Source organism: Pristis pectinata, chromosome 2 (assembly GCF_009764475.1).
Source record: "Pristis pectinata isolate sPriPec2 chromosome 2, sPriPec2.1.pri, whole genome shotgun sequence".
NCBI lineage: Eukaryota > Metazoa > Chordata > Chondrichthyes > Rhinopristiformes > Pristidae > Pristis > Pristis pectinata.
Window position 1 is genome coordinate 48,723,303 of NC_067406.1, and position 17,444 is coordinate 48,740,746.

Below are 17,444 nucleotides of genomic sequence, written 5' to 3' on the forward strand. Positions count from 1 at the left end.
TTAAATACATTTAAACTAATTGTATTAAATCAAATAAAAAGGTCAGCTTACAGTTTACTGCCAGGCCTTTTCTGCCCATTCATTTCAATGGGCCTGAGAGCTGGGACAGGTCCATGAGTATTCCACAGTCCTGAACAAAGGCAACCAACACATACCAACAGAACAGGTGATGCTGCTACCAACTTAAGCCATCATTGGTGTGGGACTTCTCAATTTCTTGAAGGACCACAGGGAAGCCCGATAGAAGTGCTGACAATGAGGTAGAAAATCTGCCCCAAAAAACAAACAGTTGGAGGTACTCAGTGGGTCCAATAGCATCAGTGAGGGTAAAGCAATTGTCGATGTTTCAGGTCGAGACCCTGCATCAGCATCACGTTCTTACTAAGACTCGCTAAGTAGTAGAGTCTACTTTACCAACACATGCCAGCTTTGAAGACGTTTTCCTCCTCACTCTGACAGGAGGTCTGTGAGACCGTCTATAACTGCTCTCCCTTTGTGGTTTCTACTGCTGTCCTGCTCTTCATGTTCTTACTAAGACTCACTCCTACAGCCATGTGTCCTTCCACTCCTGACGGACCCAAAATGTCAACAATTCCTTTCCACCCACAGATGCTGTTTGACCCACTGAGTTCCTTCAGCAGTTTATTTTTTGCTCCAGATTTCAGCACCTCCATTCTCTTGTGCCTCCAATTTAAATTGCTAACCCACATCTTGAATGTAGGTTCGCTACACACCCATAGACAAACCCAGAAATGGACAGTTTGGAGCTTGATTTGAGATTCAACATGTTAAATTCTAATACACCCCAAGCCACTTGTGTTTGACTGTTGAAATCTCATAAGTTTCTATACTAATGAATTATCTATTATGACTTAAACAGCATAACATCAAATTGGCTTATTCAGCCCACTCTTTTGATTTAAGTTAGGCATGTGCTTTAATTGTAGATACACATTTGAAAAGAAAACATTTGTGTGATAATAGAATGCAGTCTGTGTTATCTGATTAGACACAAATGTCATGAAGTGGTAAGGCAAGAGAGTGTGAGTATGGTATTGAGACAGGGGACCGGCCATGATCATATTAAAATGCAAAACAGGCTTGAAGGGCTGAATGGCCTACTCCTGTTATTTTCTGTATTTCTCTATTTCTTTGAAATAATTGATCAGAAAATGAAAACTGAATGAGGGTGGCACAATTGCATAGCTGGTAGAGCTGCTGCCTCTCACTTCTGGAGATCTGGGTTCAATCTTGACCTCAAGGTACATTCCCCTATAACCGCATGGGTTTCCTCCAGGCATACTGGTTTTCTCCCACTTCCCAAACATATGCAGGTTCTGATGTTAATTGGCCATTGTAAATTTCCCCTTGCGGTAGAGTCTGGGGGGAGTTGATGCGAAAGTGGGGCAAATAAAATAATGGGATTAATGTAGGATTAGTCCAAATGGGTGGTTGATGGTCAGCACAGATTTGGTGGGCTGAAGGGCCTGTTTCCGTGCTGCATCTCTCCATGACTATATCAGAATTTAAGTCATGAATTTAAGTTTATTTTTTGTAACATGGCTTTATGTCCCAGTCTTTACAATTTTAAATGTTTTTATTTTTACAGATCCACCAACATAAATTTCTATGAAATCCATCCTGATAAACAGGTTCCAAAAATAATCAAAGACTTTAAGGATATTGGTCCAGAATATGTTATTACACTCAAAGTAAGTTTTGTTGTTCCTTGTACCCTATTGCACATTGAATGGCTCTTTCACTTCAAACTTCAACAAGTTCCCTTCTTTTCATTCGGGATGGAATATACCTGGCAGTTCAACAGTTACTCACTCAAGTGACCTTTCAAATACTTCTATTTAGATACAGGCCATCCCTGGGGTACGAACGCTTGACTTATGGACACCCCTACATACGAACGAGCTCCCATAACATTATTAAATTCAAAAATCCGACGTATGTATATATGTTCATTCCTACGAACAGCAGAGCTAGTTTCCTCTGTTTCTCCGCTTTCAGTAATTGTTCTTTATTTTCAGTCTGATATGCTTTTGATGCCATTCATTACAATACTAAAGATATGGATACTATATCAAGTGGCTTCTGTGTATTTTCTGACTTACGGACAAAATTGACTTATCAACAGCTGCAAAAATGGAATCCATTCATTACCCAGGGACAGCCTGCAGTACCTTCTAATATTCTAAGGTGCTTCATGAAGGAAACAAGCAGGTGTCAACCTGTAGTGGAAGATAATCAACAATACTGCTGAAATGTAAGCCCTTACAAAGGCATTGAGAAGCTGAAACAGAAGCTGCAAGTTATGAAGGTTAGGGTCTGGGCAACAGAAACATCTGCCATCAGAATTAAAGAGAAAGGTCCATGAGAGTTAAAGGGAAAAGCATGGAGGGCAAAGTTCAAGATAGGTCAGAGAGCTGGAGAAAGCCTGCATGGAGAATCTGGAAGAGGTGTGGAAGGTTATGGAAGGATTTGCAGAACCAGTGAAGTTCACCAGAACAGGTACAATTAGAGACTAGCACTTAATACAGGACAGAGTGCAGATGGCAGAGGTTTGACATGGGAAATTTGGTGTATAATGAGCAACCTGGTGGAAAACACAAAAAATGAAACATTTCAAATACCTTGATCAAGGGCCATAGGATTTTAAAAAGATTAAAGTAAGAACTTGCAGTTTTATTATACTTGCCACATTTTCAGGGAATCCAACTGTGCCTTATAAGTAATGAATTACTAGTGAATCAAAACTGTAATGTAGGCAGACATGAAAGCCAATGTCCAAAGGTTAAGGTCCCATAAATAACATGGCAGCCATATCTCATTAGGAAGACTATAGTACAGCAATCCTTCTACTGCACTGAGATGTCAACACAGGTTATCCTCCCTGGAGTGGGATTTGAACCCATGACCTTCTAAGATTTCCACCACCGAACCAAGGCACAGCACATAACATTGAGCAACACTCTTGTGTGTTGCTCCAGATTCTAGCATCTGCAGTCACTTATGTCTCCACATAACGTTGAGGCCTGGTGAAAGCTATATTTCCCTTCTATCAATCAGAAGATCTCTTTAACAAGATGTTTTCCTTTATTGTGGGAGATATTGCATCTCCTAAGTTTATTATCATCCCTACATAAGTGAACCGTCTCCTTGAACCACTATAATATTTCTCATAGTGGTGCTCTTGTTGTGGTATTCTAGAGAATTTCATAGGATGATATAAAATTTTCTGCAGAATAATATTGTTTAGTCCAGCTAATCCTTATTCATTATCTATCACATGAACAGTAATCTTAATTCGTGTTCCATGTCTTCTAATATATCCCTTTATTCCACTTTCCCACAACAATCTATTAGACTACAATAATGAGGAATTATGCAGGCTGAGCAATTACAAGGGGACAGTAATTTCACATGAGTGAGGCCTCTGTCATTGCTCAGTGGTGGAGATACTGGGGAGGTAGCAGCTGAATTAATTTGGATAAATTGCTGCAATGTATCCAGTTGATAGGGCATACTGTAGTTGTAGCATGTCACTGACGCAGAGGCTAATTGTTGAATTCAATGGGACAGACAAAGATCATTTATTTCTCCATCAGGGTTAGCACCGAACATCTTGTGCTTCTTTGTAGCTCTGGCAATCCAGGTGTTGGATGAGTATTCCATCAAACTTTTCAGCTGAACCATACAGATAGTGGATATGATACATTTAAGAGGCAATCAGACAGACACTTAAATAGGCAAGACATGAAAAATATGGTCCTAATGCAGACAAATGGGATTAATGTAGATGGGCAAAAAAGTCAGCATGGACATGGTGGGCAAAAGGGTGTGTTTCTGTGCCATACAATGCTTATGGGCTCTATGCTGAGATTTAGTGATTAAGATTTTTTGCAGTATACTGCTGTTGTAGCTGTGATGTTGAAGTGGCTGGACTAGTTAAACCACTTGGATGAGTGGTTAACCCCAAGATGTTCCAATGGATACTACTTGGACTGAAAAATCTGTTCCCCTCTGATGACTTCTAGCTAATTCCATTAAATTGATAATTAGAGAAACAGAAAATCAGTCTAGTCGGGCAACAAATGAAATTGTTTTATGTGATAATAGTATTGTACAAAAGGCATTCAAGTGACTATTAATTCAGTGATGAAGCAAGACTATTTATAAAGGTTCACATGATGGAAACCTTACAACTGAGGACACAACTAATCCACAAACATTATATTTTATAGGTCAATACTGGACATTTCCCTATTCAGACTGCCTATGTTACCGTTAAGATACCAGTAACCACAAAAGGCAAAAGTCAACTTTTGTACCTCACTGGAGTAAACACAATTCCGGTACGTCATGCTCATACTTCTCATGTAAAAAGTAATAATTATCTATCAGTTTTTCAACACCATTAAACTCCTTCCTGTAACAGCTTCAACTTAAGTTTGTATGAAGAACAAAACAAAGGGAAGAAAATCCAATCGCTACCCATTTTAGTAATGAAATTCCTTGTGCTTTGAGGAAAAAATGTATTGTCGATAATAATAATATTTGACCAGTGGGAATGCAGTTGGGGTAAATGTACAGTGAGGAGGTGAATCAACTTTTCTGTTTTACTTCATCATCCCAAATCAAAATTAACTCCATCGTATAACAGATTGATTCCTGACAAAGTAGATGCAGTAAGATTCACTTGGGATGGGGGGAGTGGGACACCTAGGACCAGCACAATCTTGATGATATTTGATGATCTGACAGAACAAACTTTACACAGATAAGATCCAATAGATCATGAGCCATATTGTTCCATTAATCTTCAATCACTCTGACAACTCTTCTCATTGGATAAATTTGCTTTCCAGTTATGTCCAGTCAGATGTATGCACAGTTGCCATACATAAAACTTATATAAATAAATTATTGACTACTTTCATCAATGGAATAAATGCTTGTCTGTGCATTTAATAGTTTTCTGTAGTTTTTGTCACTGAAAACATCTATTTCTCACACTGCCCCAATGTGTATACAATAAGAGAGTTGAGAGAGAGTGATGAATGAAGGGGGAACTGTCAGGGTGAGGTTGGTGAAGGAAGATGTAAGTGAGGGGGTGGAGGGAGGCAGTAAGGAGAGCAGGAACTAAAGAAGAGAGAAGGTTAGGGTAGAGGAGTGTGAGAGAGGAGGGCCAAGGAAGAGGATATAGACAAGAACATACGCGTATGTGTCCGTATGTCTCCATGTCTGCAAGTATGTATGCAAAATCTGTGTAAGTTTGTTCAGTGGAGCCAGTCACCAATCATTTTAGGCCCCCCTGACACAGGACTAAAACCTCACTCCTATAAAGTCAGTGTGGTAGCTGGTGTGAAATGATCAACCCATGTTAAAAGAATACAAGCATGGGGTATTTTAAACTCCTCAGAACAGAGTGACAGCAAGTTTTCCTCAAACCTGAGGGAATGCCCAAAAAGAATGCCCTATCTTAGTTTTCTGGTTGAAGGTGACTTGTCCAATGTAATCAATTGGATTGCTCATGGAGAATGCTGTAAGAGCCCTTGATATTTAGTTGGGTGGGATCAAAGTGAACTTATGTCTGATGGCAGACATTACTTTGTGCTGGGAATACAAATTCATAATCACATCTGCTTAAGAAAGTTTAGCAATAGAATAGAATGGGTGATCAGAAAGGATCTAAACAGTTTTCTTTATACCATTATTGCAACAATGCAACAACTAAACCATAGGTCCCAGAAAAAAGCCATCACTTTTTATTTATTTTATGAATTACCTTTCACATTAGAGGCTAACATAGAGTAAATAAGGATAATTACCGGTATTTGATCATTCATTTCAGAGATCTCTTTTCAAAATAATTGCAGGAAAACAACTTCATTTGTGACTTAAGAGAAAAAGTAGATAAACTGAATATCAAACGCTCTCCTTATTCTGCAAGTTTTATAAAGGAACGTCTCGAGAATGTGAAAGATTTGGTAAGTTAGCATCTTATTACTAAACATACTATTCTTTGGCTGACATTTGGCAGGATGTAAAACTACTGGTCTGAAATACACTGATGATTAGTGCAGTTCTGTCGAGAACTACCTGCTATTCGCAGAGGACATGGCTGCACATACCAGAATTTCATGCCTGAACACCCCCGGGACATTTCATGAGGTGCTAAGCCAAGGGTCAGATATACCTTATCTGTCTTCTCAGTTTTACACTGACCAGAGTTGGCCCATCTAGCCTGTCCCCTTTTATTTGGATAGGGTCACCAAGCTTCATTTGAAAGATAAATTTAGTTAAATCTTTTGTTTATTTTTCATTTCACAACATATTTATGTATTCAATAAAGTAATGGCAGTTTTGAGTATTTTTAAAGATATATATATAATTAAATTATTATATTAAATAAATTGCAAACTCTTTAATTTCTTCAACTGTTTTGACATGTGGCTGGGGTCTTAGGTCTTGCTACCTGTGGTCAAGGTGCAGTTTGCACCACTGCAACTCATGGAAAGGCAGCGGTGATGATGCCATCAGTGCATTGGTAGCTGTGCATCCACACAAATGTGGTATGGTCATGCGAATGACAGAAGTGGCAACTGGGAGACAGTCCCTGGGATCAGCACCAAATTGCCCCATTTGCTTAGTTTATTCAACAAGTCATTTTTTTTCTGGTGATTAAGCAAATATATTTGTCAATTTACACATTTTTGCTCTACTAATTGATATTTGCATGATTTAGTAAGTAATTTTTGTTAGAAAAGAAGACAACATTAGAAAACAAAGAATTTGCAGAAGAATTTAGAATAAAAACTAAAAATGACAAAAAGAACTCAGCAAGTCTGGCAGAAAAGAACACAGTGGATGGTTTCTCATCAGAAGAATTTAGATTGCAATCTAGCATATGGGAAGATTAACACTGAATTTAATTTGGAGATTTTACTATCTTCAAGTAATCAGCTGATTTATTCACATCATGTATACCTTACACTCCCCATCACCAAAGGTCACAAGCATAGCAATGGAACTTTGGGCTTCTACTCAAAGACAATTAGGATACTTTCAAGAAAGTGAGAGATTCAATCAGCTTGAGTAACAAACCACTGAATTATAGAAAGCCTAGACTCATAGGATGTCATTGGGTCCAGGTACTAACCATGAGGAGATCCTCTGACATGTCTACCTAACCCCCACCACTCATAGTCTAAGATCTGGAGTGTTGGACTGAAGCAGAGTCCAAGATTAATGGAAGAGGAGTTGCGAGTTCCCACAATTAGCAAAATGTGTAATACAGTCTTGTCCAGGTCACAACAGTTATAGCGAGGCAAGGAGTTCATAAGATAATTGAAAAAAACAGGTATCCAATAGTGCAAAGGGAAACTACTCCATAGTGAGCCCTCCACTTTAGACCACTGCAAGGTGGCATCAGGATGGAAGAAAAGGCAATGAAGTGGACACAGCACAGCAAGAGTCCATAAGGGAACTCCCTCCACATAAGGCAGAAAGACATGGAGGTAATATCTGAGAGGTAGTTCAAGTTGTCATTCCCCAGTTCCCAAGGAAGGAACCGAAGTCATGCAGTAATGAGAAAATCTGCCTTCTCAACACACTTGATGGAATCAGGGTTGAACGCAACAATTAGTCAGTGAATAGGATTTGCTGTGGACCTAAGGATATGTGAGCCACCGGTGATGACATTCAAAGCTCTTCTTTATTGCTCCATATGGATGCGCATCAGCATTTTACAATTAATCAGGAATGTGGAAGGCAGGGTAAGTGTTTGGAAATGGGCAGGGATACATCTGTATAATATTCTTCTGTCAGCTGCTAACCAACAGCTTGAATGTAGCCGGTAAATGGACCACATCTGGTTCTTCCATGTAACTGGCATATGTCTCATAAAGTTTAAAGCACTCCTCCAGTGATAGTTCCCTGTTAAGTCCTTGTTGCAAAATAGCTTTTATGCAGCACAATTTGATACTGGGTATATTCTCCATGTGGTACTGCAGGAAGTAACCAGAGCCATTCAGGCATCAGAATCAGTGCTAAAGAATCCAATGATTGAAGCAGAGTTGATTGTATCTGCAACCCACTGCTCAGCATGAATTTCTTACAAGAGTCGGTTGCCTGATCTTCATGGGAGACCCCTAATCTCCAGGGTGCCAACTTGTAGCTTTCGGGACAGGATCAATGGAGAGAAATAAAACATTGGTGAAAATAATTGATACCCTACATTTTTATTCAAATAGAGCAGTAAGCAGACCAATATTAATGATGTTACATCTGGGGAAATGATAACAATTATTTTACACTAATAGAAAGAATCATTGCTGAAAATGTCATTGTTTAACCTTACTGGGATAATTTTATTTTTCTTGTAGAACTGTGAAAATGCCAATTGTGAGAATTTTGTTTGTACAATGAACAATCTTGCAAAGAACAAAGAATATCTAATCTATATTACTACAAGAATCTGGGAGGGCACATTTATAAATGTAAGTATCAATTATCATGGCATTGCTACAGTTTTATCCTGAATGTGTTTATATAATGGGATAGTATTTCTGTCGAACTCTCTTGATCTCCCTTTGTTACTTCTGTTGAAAGTCAATGAAAATCCCTGAAAATGTTGCAAATGGTTAATATAAGTACTTCCCTGAAGACACAATGGGAGATCAGGAGGACCCAAGCAGACTTTAAGCCATTATATCTAATTCAGCGAGTTGACCAGTACGATTTTAAAGCTATGATAAAATTAGTTTATTAAGCTGCACTTCCTGTGGCATTTTAAAAGTAGTTGTGTAAAGCATACAGTATCTACAATGCCTTCCCCAATAAAAAGTTTTTAAAAATGGTACTGTTCAAACTCTGAAGCAATGCGGAAACTATAATATCTGAAGTTAGTCCTGCTCATGATTATAATAAAAGGTATATAAATCTCTCTCTAACAATGTACATTAATTTTCTTCCAAGAAATTATAATTCATACAGGAAACAAGAATGTTATCTTTGTTCATAAAATGAATCTTGTATATGGTTATTAGTTCTTTTCTTTATAATTACTTTACCAAATATTTTCCCACTCCCTGGACGCTGTGGAGATATGTAATTGGAGAAGGGTTGTTGCATAGCAATCAGGACTGAGAATGTCAACTAATTTTCTTCCCCATAACCTATGCCATTGATACTAGATGAACAATTCTGCCACCTCATCAGCTGGCAAAGATTCAGCAGTAAATGTGGTTCAGCTTCACACTGCCTTTTTCATATGAGCATGGCTCGAGAATAAAAATCAACTTAGTGGAACATTGTGATCTATACAACAAAAAAGAAACCAGATAAGGAATGTTGCTGAATCCACCACTTTGTACGTTTAATAAAAGTATAAATTCAAGCTATCAATAAAGGTACTCATACCATAGGTTGTTTTTATTCATGTTTCAGGATGTGAGCTTCACTGGCGAGGCAGGCATTTATTGCCCACCCATAACTGTGAAGGTGGTGATATTCTACCTTCTTTAACTGCTACAGTCTTTTGGTGAGGGTACACTGACAGTGCTGTTGGGTGGGGAGTTCCAGGATTTAGATCCACTGATGATGAAAGAACACTGATACATTTCCAAGGTAGGATGACATATGACTTGGATGAGAACCTGCAAACCATGGTCTTCTCACGTATCTGCTGTCCTTGGTTGTAGAGGTCACAATTTTGGAGGCACATTTGGAGTAGCCCAGTTGAACAACTGCAATGCACTTTGTAGCTGGTACATTCAACAGCAACTTCGCAGTCATGATGTAAGGAATGGATGTTTCGGCTGGGGGATTGGATGCAAATCAGATGGGCTGCTTTGTCTTGGAAAGTGTTAAGCTTCTTGAGCATGTTGTTGCACGCATCCAAGCAAGTGGAGCATATTTCTTTACACTCTTGTTTTCTGCCTTGTAGAACCATTAATGTCTTTTGACTTCAATTTTACTAGGGCTACTTGATTATTGGTCAAATGCTGCCTTGGTGTGAAGGGGAGTCACCTTCACCTCACCTGACCTCTAGAATGTGGTTGTTTGGTCTATATTGGAGTCAAGGTTGTCATGAGGTCAGGAGATCTGTGGCATCCATGAGCAGATTACTGGAGTGTATGTTCCATTTGATAGTGCTGTTGACAGGACCTTTTAACTAATGGGAGAGAGTAGACTAATTAGGCATTAATTAGTTGGATTGAATTTGTCCTACTTTTCACCAACTATACATAAATGGGCAATTTTTCACATTGTGATCCAGATGCCAATGTTGTAACTGTACCGGAACAACTTGGCTGGCGGCAAGGCCTGTGCTGGTGTGCAATTCTTCACTACTATAGTCAGGACCTACAGTCCTTATAATTTTAAATGTCCTCAGTCATTTCATGACATCACATGAAGTTATTCTAAATGGCTGAAAGAATGGTTTCTTTTACACTGGGGCATATCAGAATGAAGCCAAGATGGATTGCATATGCATTTACCTTTGTCTTAATTAATTACATTTTTTCCACATATTTCTGTCAGGTGAAATGATTACAGTTTTAAAAACCTTTACTAACAATCTCTTCACTCTTTATTTTAGGCTGACTTTCAAAGTATAGCATTGACTCCATCTGCACAGATTGCAACAAACAAGCAATTATTGGTCATCAAAAACGATACATTAACAGTGAGTGTCCTAAACTTTGCTACTGTAATATTACCCTTTGCAACTTTTCTAATTCTATATTGATTCAAAATTCTTATTGGAATTGACTTCAGATAAGATAAACAGAAATTTAAACATTATTGAAGGAGAATAGAAAAGTAAAAGATACTTCTGGGCAAAGCAGAAACAATGACTTTAAAATGATATATGAAGTTAAGCATTCTTGAACCTCAATGGCATCATTTTAATTTCTGTGCTTCCGCTGTTTAATCAAATGTTGGGTCTGGTTTTCCATCCAAACGGTTGTGCTTATACTGGGGCGTACTCAGGTTTCCCTGCAGAATATGAATTTCCACATACATCCCAGCTCCTGGGCTGGGAAATCTGTCTGCAGAAACCATGCCAGCTTAAACTTCATGCACCTCAGAGGTCCCCATTCATTTGAATGGGGAAAATTGGCAGTTGGGAGAAAGCTGAGTTTTTTCAGTCTATATAAATAATTTTCATGGAGACGTAAGAGACTGCAGATGCTGTATTCCAGAGCAAAAAACAAACTGCAGGAGGAAGTTAGCACATCAGGCAGCATCTGTGGAGGCAAAGGGATAGTCAATGTTTTGGATCAAGATTTTGCACCCTAAAATTATTTTCATTACCTTTCAGTTTAATTCAATATAAAATTTCAGTGTGAATATTTTATGTGATAAAAGTTAAAAGAAATATTTTAAGTGATATATTTGAAATTTCCACAGCCCCCCCCCCCCCCCCCCACAAGCATTGAATGTTTGTGAGTTTCAAAAACATTCACAGCCATTCAATTGCCTTAGTAAAACTGACAGCTACCACACCTGGTGAGTGTTGGGGCAGGACTTCATCAGCTGTCCAAGATGTTTGCACTTACAGCAGCTTGCAGAGGAGGACCATCTCGGACCACATCAGAAGAAACAGCAATTTTGGAGCAAGAGCAGATCTTTTCCATTAATTATTTTATTTCAATGTTAAACATCTGTACAGCAAAACAATAATCCATTGTCTGACTATTCAGAAATCCCAATGGTCACCATTTGGCTCACCAGGTGCTGGTTCCCACAGTCCCTTTAAATTTACTGGGAACATGTTTCCCACTCTCTTGTTAACATATCGGGGCCTCAGTTTCCACTCTCCCTTTAACACACGAAGCCCCGGTTCCCACTCTCCCTTTAACATATCATGACCCTGGTTCCCACTCTCCCTTTAACATATCATGACCCTGGTTCCCACTCTCCCTTTAACATTACAGGTCTTCAATTTCAATACTCCTTTTAAATTTCCTGGGACCACAGTTCCCAGGCTCCCTAATTCCTGTCCTCCCTTTATCACACCAAGGTTCCAATTCCTACGCTTGCTCTCAACTCACTGGGGACCCAGTTCTTAACACGTTTTAAACAGTTTGCATTCCTTCTATATATTCAATTACAAAATGCTTTGTAATCACTTTTGTATGCCCCATGTGGGCACAAATGAAAAGCAAATTAGGTGATACATAATTGATCAAATGAGCTGTTTCTGTATCGTACAGTGAGATTCTATGTGGAACTGATGAAGGACACCTACAAAAACTTCCTTTCCTCCTCTGCAACCCTTGCTACTCACACAGACTGGATCAGTTTATCTGGATCCAGTAGAAAAAGACCTCAGCTATCTGGGCTATTTAGTTCAACAACAGCTTCTTCCCCACTGCCATCAGGTTCTTGAGCTGACCTGAAAATTTTGCCTTGGACTATATTTCTCTCAACTTGCACTAACGTCATTATGTTTATTTTTGTTTATTCTGCCATGTAAATTATGTATGTTAATTTAAGTTGATGTAATTTATGTTTGTTGTGTTTGTAGTGTATTGTGCTGCTGCTGCACAAAGCTAATTTTCATGGCAGCCATACCCTGGGTATGTATGCCCATGAAAATAAAATTGAACTTGAACTACTTCATCCCCAAAACATCTACCCTAACCTTGCCACATCATTGATTTTTAAGGGAAAATTATTTCACTGCTCTTCTTGCTGATATCCTGCACTCCATCCTCATATCTGGTTAAATTTCTGCTGCCTATACCCTGCCTCAGTCAATGCCTACCTCACCCATGAGCCCTTTCTAACTCATTCCACTGACAATTCAACACACTGGATTCTTTTTTTCTTGTCCTTCAAGTCTCTTCAAGGTGTTACACTGTCAATGCTCTACAACCTTTATAAACATTCTATCCCAGGACACCACCTTGCATTTTTAGCCCCATGACCTATCACCTGCTAGGCACCACCTATTCCTTCTCTGCTTCAGCCACTGGCATATCTTTCAGTGACATTGGGCTCTACTTATCTGCAGCCCTTCCTTGAAGCTACTTCCCTTGATCATTCTTTCTTCACCTTTAAAGTGTCCTCAAAAACTCATCCTAAGATATATCGTTGCTTTGCCCATGAAATTGCCACAAACAGGATTCAATGAACAAAGGGTAAGAAAGAATTCAAGAACAACCCACCCTGCCCCGAACAAAAAAACTGCTGGAAACACTCAGCAGGAGTAGCAGCGTCCATGGGGAGAGAAACAGAGTCGATATTTTAGGTCAAGGACATGTTACCATCACTTCTCTCCCTGCCCTGCCACTGCAAAGGCGTAGTGTGCAGTTGGGAGGAATGGGGTGAGGTGGGGTGTTGGTGGAAGGAATTTTTTCTGAGAAATATGCTGCGTTGTCTTGTTGTGATTAAAACCAGAATCATTGGATGGGTTTCACCTGATGGAATACTGCAGAAGTGAGGCCCAGGCTATTTAACTATGGGATCTCTTTCATGTGGAGTGGCGACCAGGTGACAGAAAACTAAGCAACTTGTACAGTGACCGTGGCCCCTCCCACCCCCCCTACCATAAGTGGGGACCAGGTACCTGTATCTTCTTGCATTCAAGAGGGGAGATATGCAGGGGTTAAGCTCTCCCTATAGGCAGTTCTACTTCTCCTGGAGCAACATAAAGGAATGAAAGAAACTTCTTTACCTGTCTTTGGCTAGATCATTTCTACATTGGTTTAACTTGGCAAGAAAAAGATAATTTAAATTTAAATTGCAGTAGTTGTTTTGAAATTATTACTGTGGGCCAATACTAACATACAAAAAAATGTCCCCACTGCCATTTTCAGCTATCCTATGCACAGCAGTATAAAATTGCTGACCATTTAAGTCTGGCAGCTTTCCTTAAGTAATCTAGATAATTTTAACTTTTCCTGATATGATTTGCTTTTAAAATAATTAACTGTACCAACAAACAAACTCCAATTATGCCCTGTGTATTGTTTACAATTAGAAAATGTAAGTCTTCTAGCATGACTACCTACTAGGACCATGAGATTGATCAACTTATGCATTTTTTTGTTCCAAGTTTAATGAATGTTTGAATCTGATTGACACTTGACTGCATTTCATTTTGACTTTTAGATCCCAATTACATTAATCAAACCTGTGGAAAAAGAAAAAGTTCCCATAGGAGTGATTGTGGGGAGCATTATAGGTGGATTACTTGTACTTTTAGCTCTCGTTGCTGCCCTATGGAAAGTAAGTGACTTCTCCGGTTTTCAAATAATCACAAGGCTTAGAAAGTGAGAGAGACGCTAGCTGATTATTAATTTGCCTTTATGGTTTTGAGTCCTCAGGAAATTGTCTGATAGATAACATGCTCTTGAAAACTGATAACCTATTTAATAATATATTCACATATGAAAATGTTCATCAAATGTTCTGATAGATAGGCACAATCTCATGGTGTTTATTTCCAGGCATAATGTTCAGGTGGAGACTGCTTGACCAATAATGTCTTTACTGGCTCTCTGCAAGAGCTATGCTTATGCCAGTGGTCAATGTCCAAATAGTGAGCAAGAAGCTTATTCTACATTGTAGCCAGAGCAGAAGATATACCCCAATATCATCAATGATGCAAATATAATTCTAAATAGCAGTATGTCTTTATGTGGCAATTTGATTTTTATCAACAATGAATGAACACTTATTTTATTTTAAACAGCTTGGATTCTTTAAAAGAAAGTACAATAAACTGGCAAAGGACGAAGAGGACGATGACAATGGCAATGATAAGGCTGCTGAAGAATAATGAATAATGATTAATTTCACTGTGAATTTTACAGCTTCTACTTAGACTGAACTGTTGAATATGACTGGTAGCAGGTGATATGGTAGATGTATTCATATTGTCATGACGAAATGGGTGTTGTTACAGAATAAGACATGAATGTTTGATAGATTCAGTGTTTACATCTTAAGAGGTGAAATTTTCACTTTTGAAGGAAAGCAAAAATGATTGCTTTTCTTTGTATTTACACTAACTAAAATGTGGGTCTATGTCACTTTAAATTGTGCCATTTCATTCATAAGTTGTAGATTATAAAGAAAAATGGTCAATGTCCCATGTTAATTTTCAGGAATTTCATTCTTGATTCCTTCTTTCAGATTTCAGAATCATCGGTGTCAATGAGGCAGATGGGCCACAAAGTTGGATTTTTTCAAAATATTCTGGAATTTGACATAAATGTGATGAGAGTTGATTATGGTATTTTGTGAAAATTTTGGTAATGAGAAACTTTTCATCACTGAACTCAATTGAATTTTTTTGAGAGGTCCCTGAATTGATAAAGAAACACAACCTCCATTTTAAGATGCTCCATATTCTTCCTACCCAAAACACAAAAGGCAAATAATTATTTTATACCACGTGATGCTGTACTACCTGTCATTGAGATATTGAGGGCACCTTTTCTATATTTTTAAACATACATTTAGCTGGCAGGAAACTTCCTTACTATGAGAAAATTTCAAAGGATTGCGGGCAATCCTTCTGTAGGTTTCCAAAGTGCACTGCTGGTGACCAAGGTTCCCTGATCCCTGATGCTAGTACATCTTCAGAATATTGTCCCCAGTGACTTCTTTTGCACCCAGATCAATCAGATAAATATTGGTTCTCATCCACGAACTCTGTGGTAATAACTAGAACTGATACTTCTATTCAGCCAACAATAGTACCTAACAGGGCATATTGCAACATTGAATGTTACCTTCAGATTTAAAGTTGTATTGCCATTTAAAACATGCTTTCTAAAATAAATTTAATATTTACTTTCCCATTGTAAAATATTTATATTTCATTTGAAAACACTCCAATTTCACTGCACTCTGCCACATGCTCCGTTTCAATATTTCTACTTTCCTCAGAGCAATATTCCATTGAAAACTAATTAGGGTGTTGGTAGCATTCAATCTCTTTTCACCCATGACAGTTACATGGGTTTATTAAAACCAACATTATGATATGTGCAAATTTCAGGTCAGTAATACATTATGTTGTAAATAAAACTTACAAAATATCTTTTAAATACTATTAAAGATTTTTTTTACAAAGTTATGGGATGTGGTTAATATTACAAGAATTTTCTTTACTGCGAAAAAGATTCTTCAAGTCTGGTATGTTTTAAATAATGTGATTAGTACATTTTATATGCATCAACTTTTCTGCCACCAACATTTATAGTTGATTTTTTTGTTTCTCAAAGTGTTTTAAAAGAACACTGCCAAAAAAAACTAAAAACTAACGTGCTGAGCACTCTGGTCATCTATATGAATCCAATGCAAAAGCCGGTCATGGTGCACTGTTGGGACTTTACATATTGCACTGACGGATGTATGCTTCTAATATTTATTAGGTGGTTTTCTTCCCAAACTGTATACTACTATTTTTTATTTTGGATTGTAAATTGAAAGGGTTGTCTTGCTATACATTGCCTCCTTTTTATGTGAAATGTCTGTATCTCTGTAACTCATAGCCTTTATTAAAAAATGAACAAGTACAATTTATTGAGTATTTTCACTTATTCCCAATATTATTTCCATTGTACATTTGTGAACATTTTATCTGGTTATCTTCTCCATGAGTTTAACTGTCTGCAGCTTCTTCTCATAATTCTGAACTAGGTGCAAAAAGAATCTTGCAATCTGATGGAGGTGTTTCCTAATATAATTTTGCTTTCCTTTCTTTTGACACCAGAAGTATGATTGGTATTTCTCCTTGTCTCTTAAAATAAATTCTCACAATCCAATCTGATCCTTCATTTTCCTCCTCTCTACATTTTTGCAGTTTTAAATGAAAAGCAGAGAGACTCTACTAGGAATAGATAGCTATGGAAAGCGTTGCCAAAAGCCTAGCCCCAAGGATCTCAATGCAATGTAGCCATCTTTTAGTCTGCTGTGGTTCCACAAATGCAGATAGTAAAGCAGACTCTGACACAAAAAGGGATTATGCTTACTTCCTGATAATAAATTGCTTGATTCACTACCTATGATCCACACGCCTGCTGCTCCCTGAGGAAGTAGAATCCTTTTCAGTTTGCATATGGAGCTGAGTTGAGCAGCACTCGCAAAGTGATGGAGATGCAGCCAAAAAACACTCTGCACCAGGCCATGTGATCGTTCTGCTTGCTGCTCTCTTGAAACTGGGGAAGAGTTATAGTCTGCACTCTAACTAAAGAACAATAACTACCATTATGCACAGCAGACAGCAAATTGACAGAAGTTGCTTTCATCTCCAGCTCTTACCTGGAAGAAACCAGCCATAACAGTTTATTGCCATAGTCACCTGACATCTGCTAGAAACTACATATAAAAACAGAATATACTGTAAATATTCAACAAGTTAGGTAACATCTGTGGAGAGTAAAATAGAATTTCATATTTCCAGC

The 17,444-nt window shown here is 38.2% G+C and overlaps 1 protein-coding gene across 3 annotated transcripts in view; it reads left to right on the top strand.

Moving 5' to 3' along the window:
• itga2.2 (integrin, alpha 2 (CD49B, alpha 2 subunit of VLA-2 receptor), tandem duplicate 2) overlaps positions 1-16,559 on the top strand; it is a 105,357-nt gene extending 88,798 nt beyond the window's left edge. For 2 of the 3 annotated variants that reach the window (XM_052010336.1, XM_052010334.1), the window contains exons 24-30: positions 1,610-1,712; positions 4,254-4,364; positions 5,889-5,999; positions 8,397-8,510; positions 10,616-10,702; positions 14,140-14,256; positions 14,723-16,559. In XM_052010336.1, the coding sequence (XP_051866296.1) occupies positions 1,610-1,712; positions 4,254-4,364; positions 5,889-5,999; positions 8,397-8,510; positions 10,616-10,702; positions 14,140-14,256; positions 14,723-14,809 (730 nt within the window). In that variant the 3' untranslated portion in view covers positions 14,810-16,559. The remainder of the gene's footprint in view (positions 1-1,609; positions 1,713-4,253; positions 4,365-5,888; positions 6,000-8,396; positions 8,511-10,615; positions 10,703-14,139; positions 14,257-14,722) is intronic. The other variant, XM_052010335.1, reaches the window with a different exon arrangement.
• The last annotated feature ends 885 nt before the right edge of the window (positions 16,560-17,444 follow it).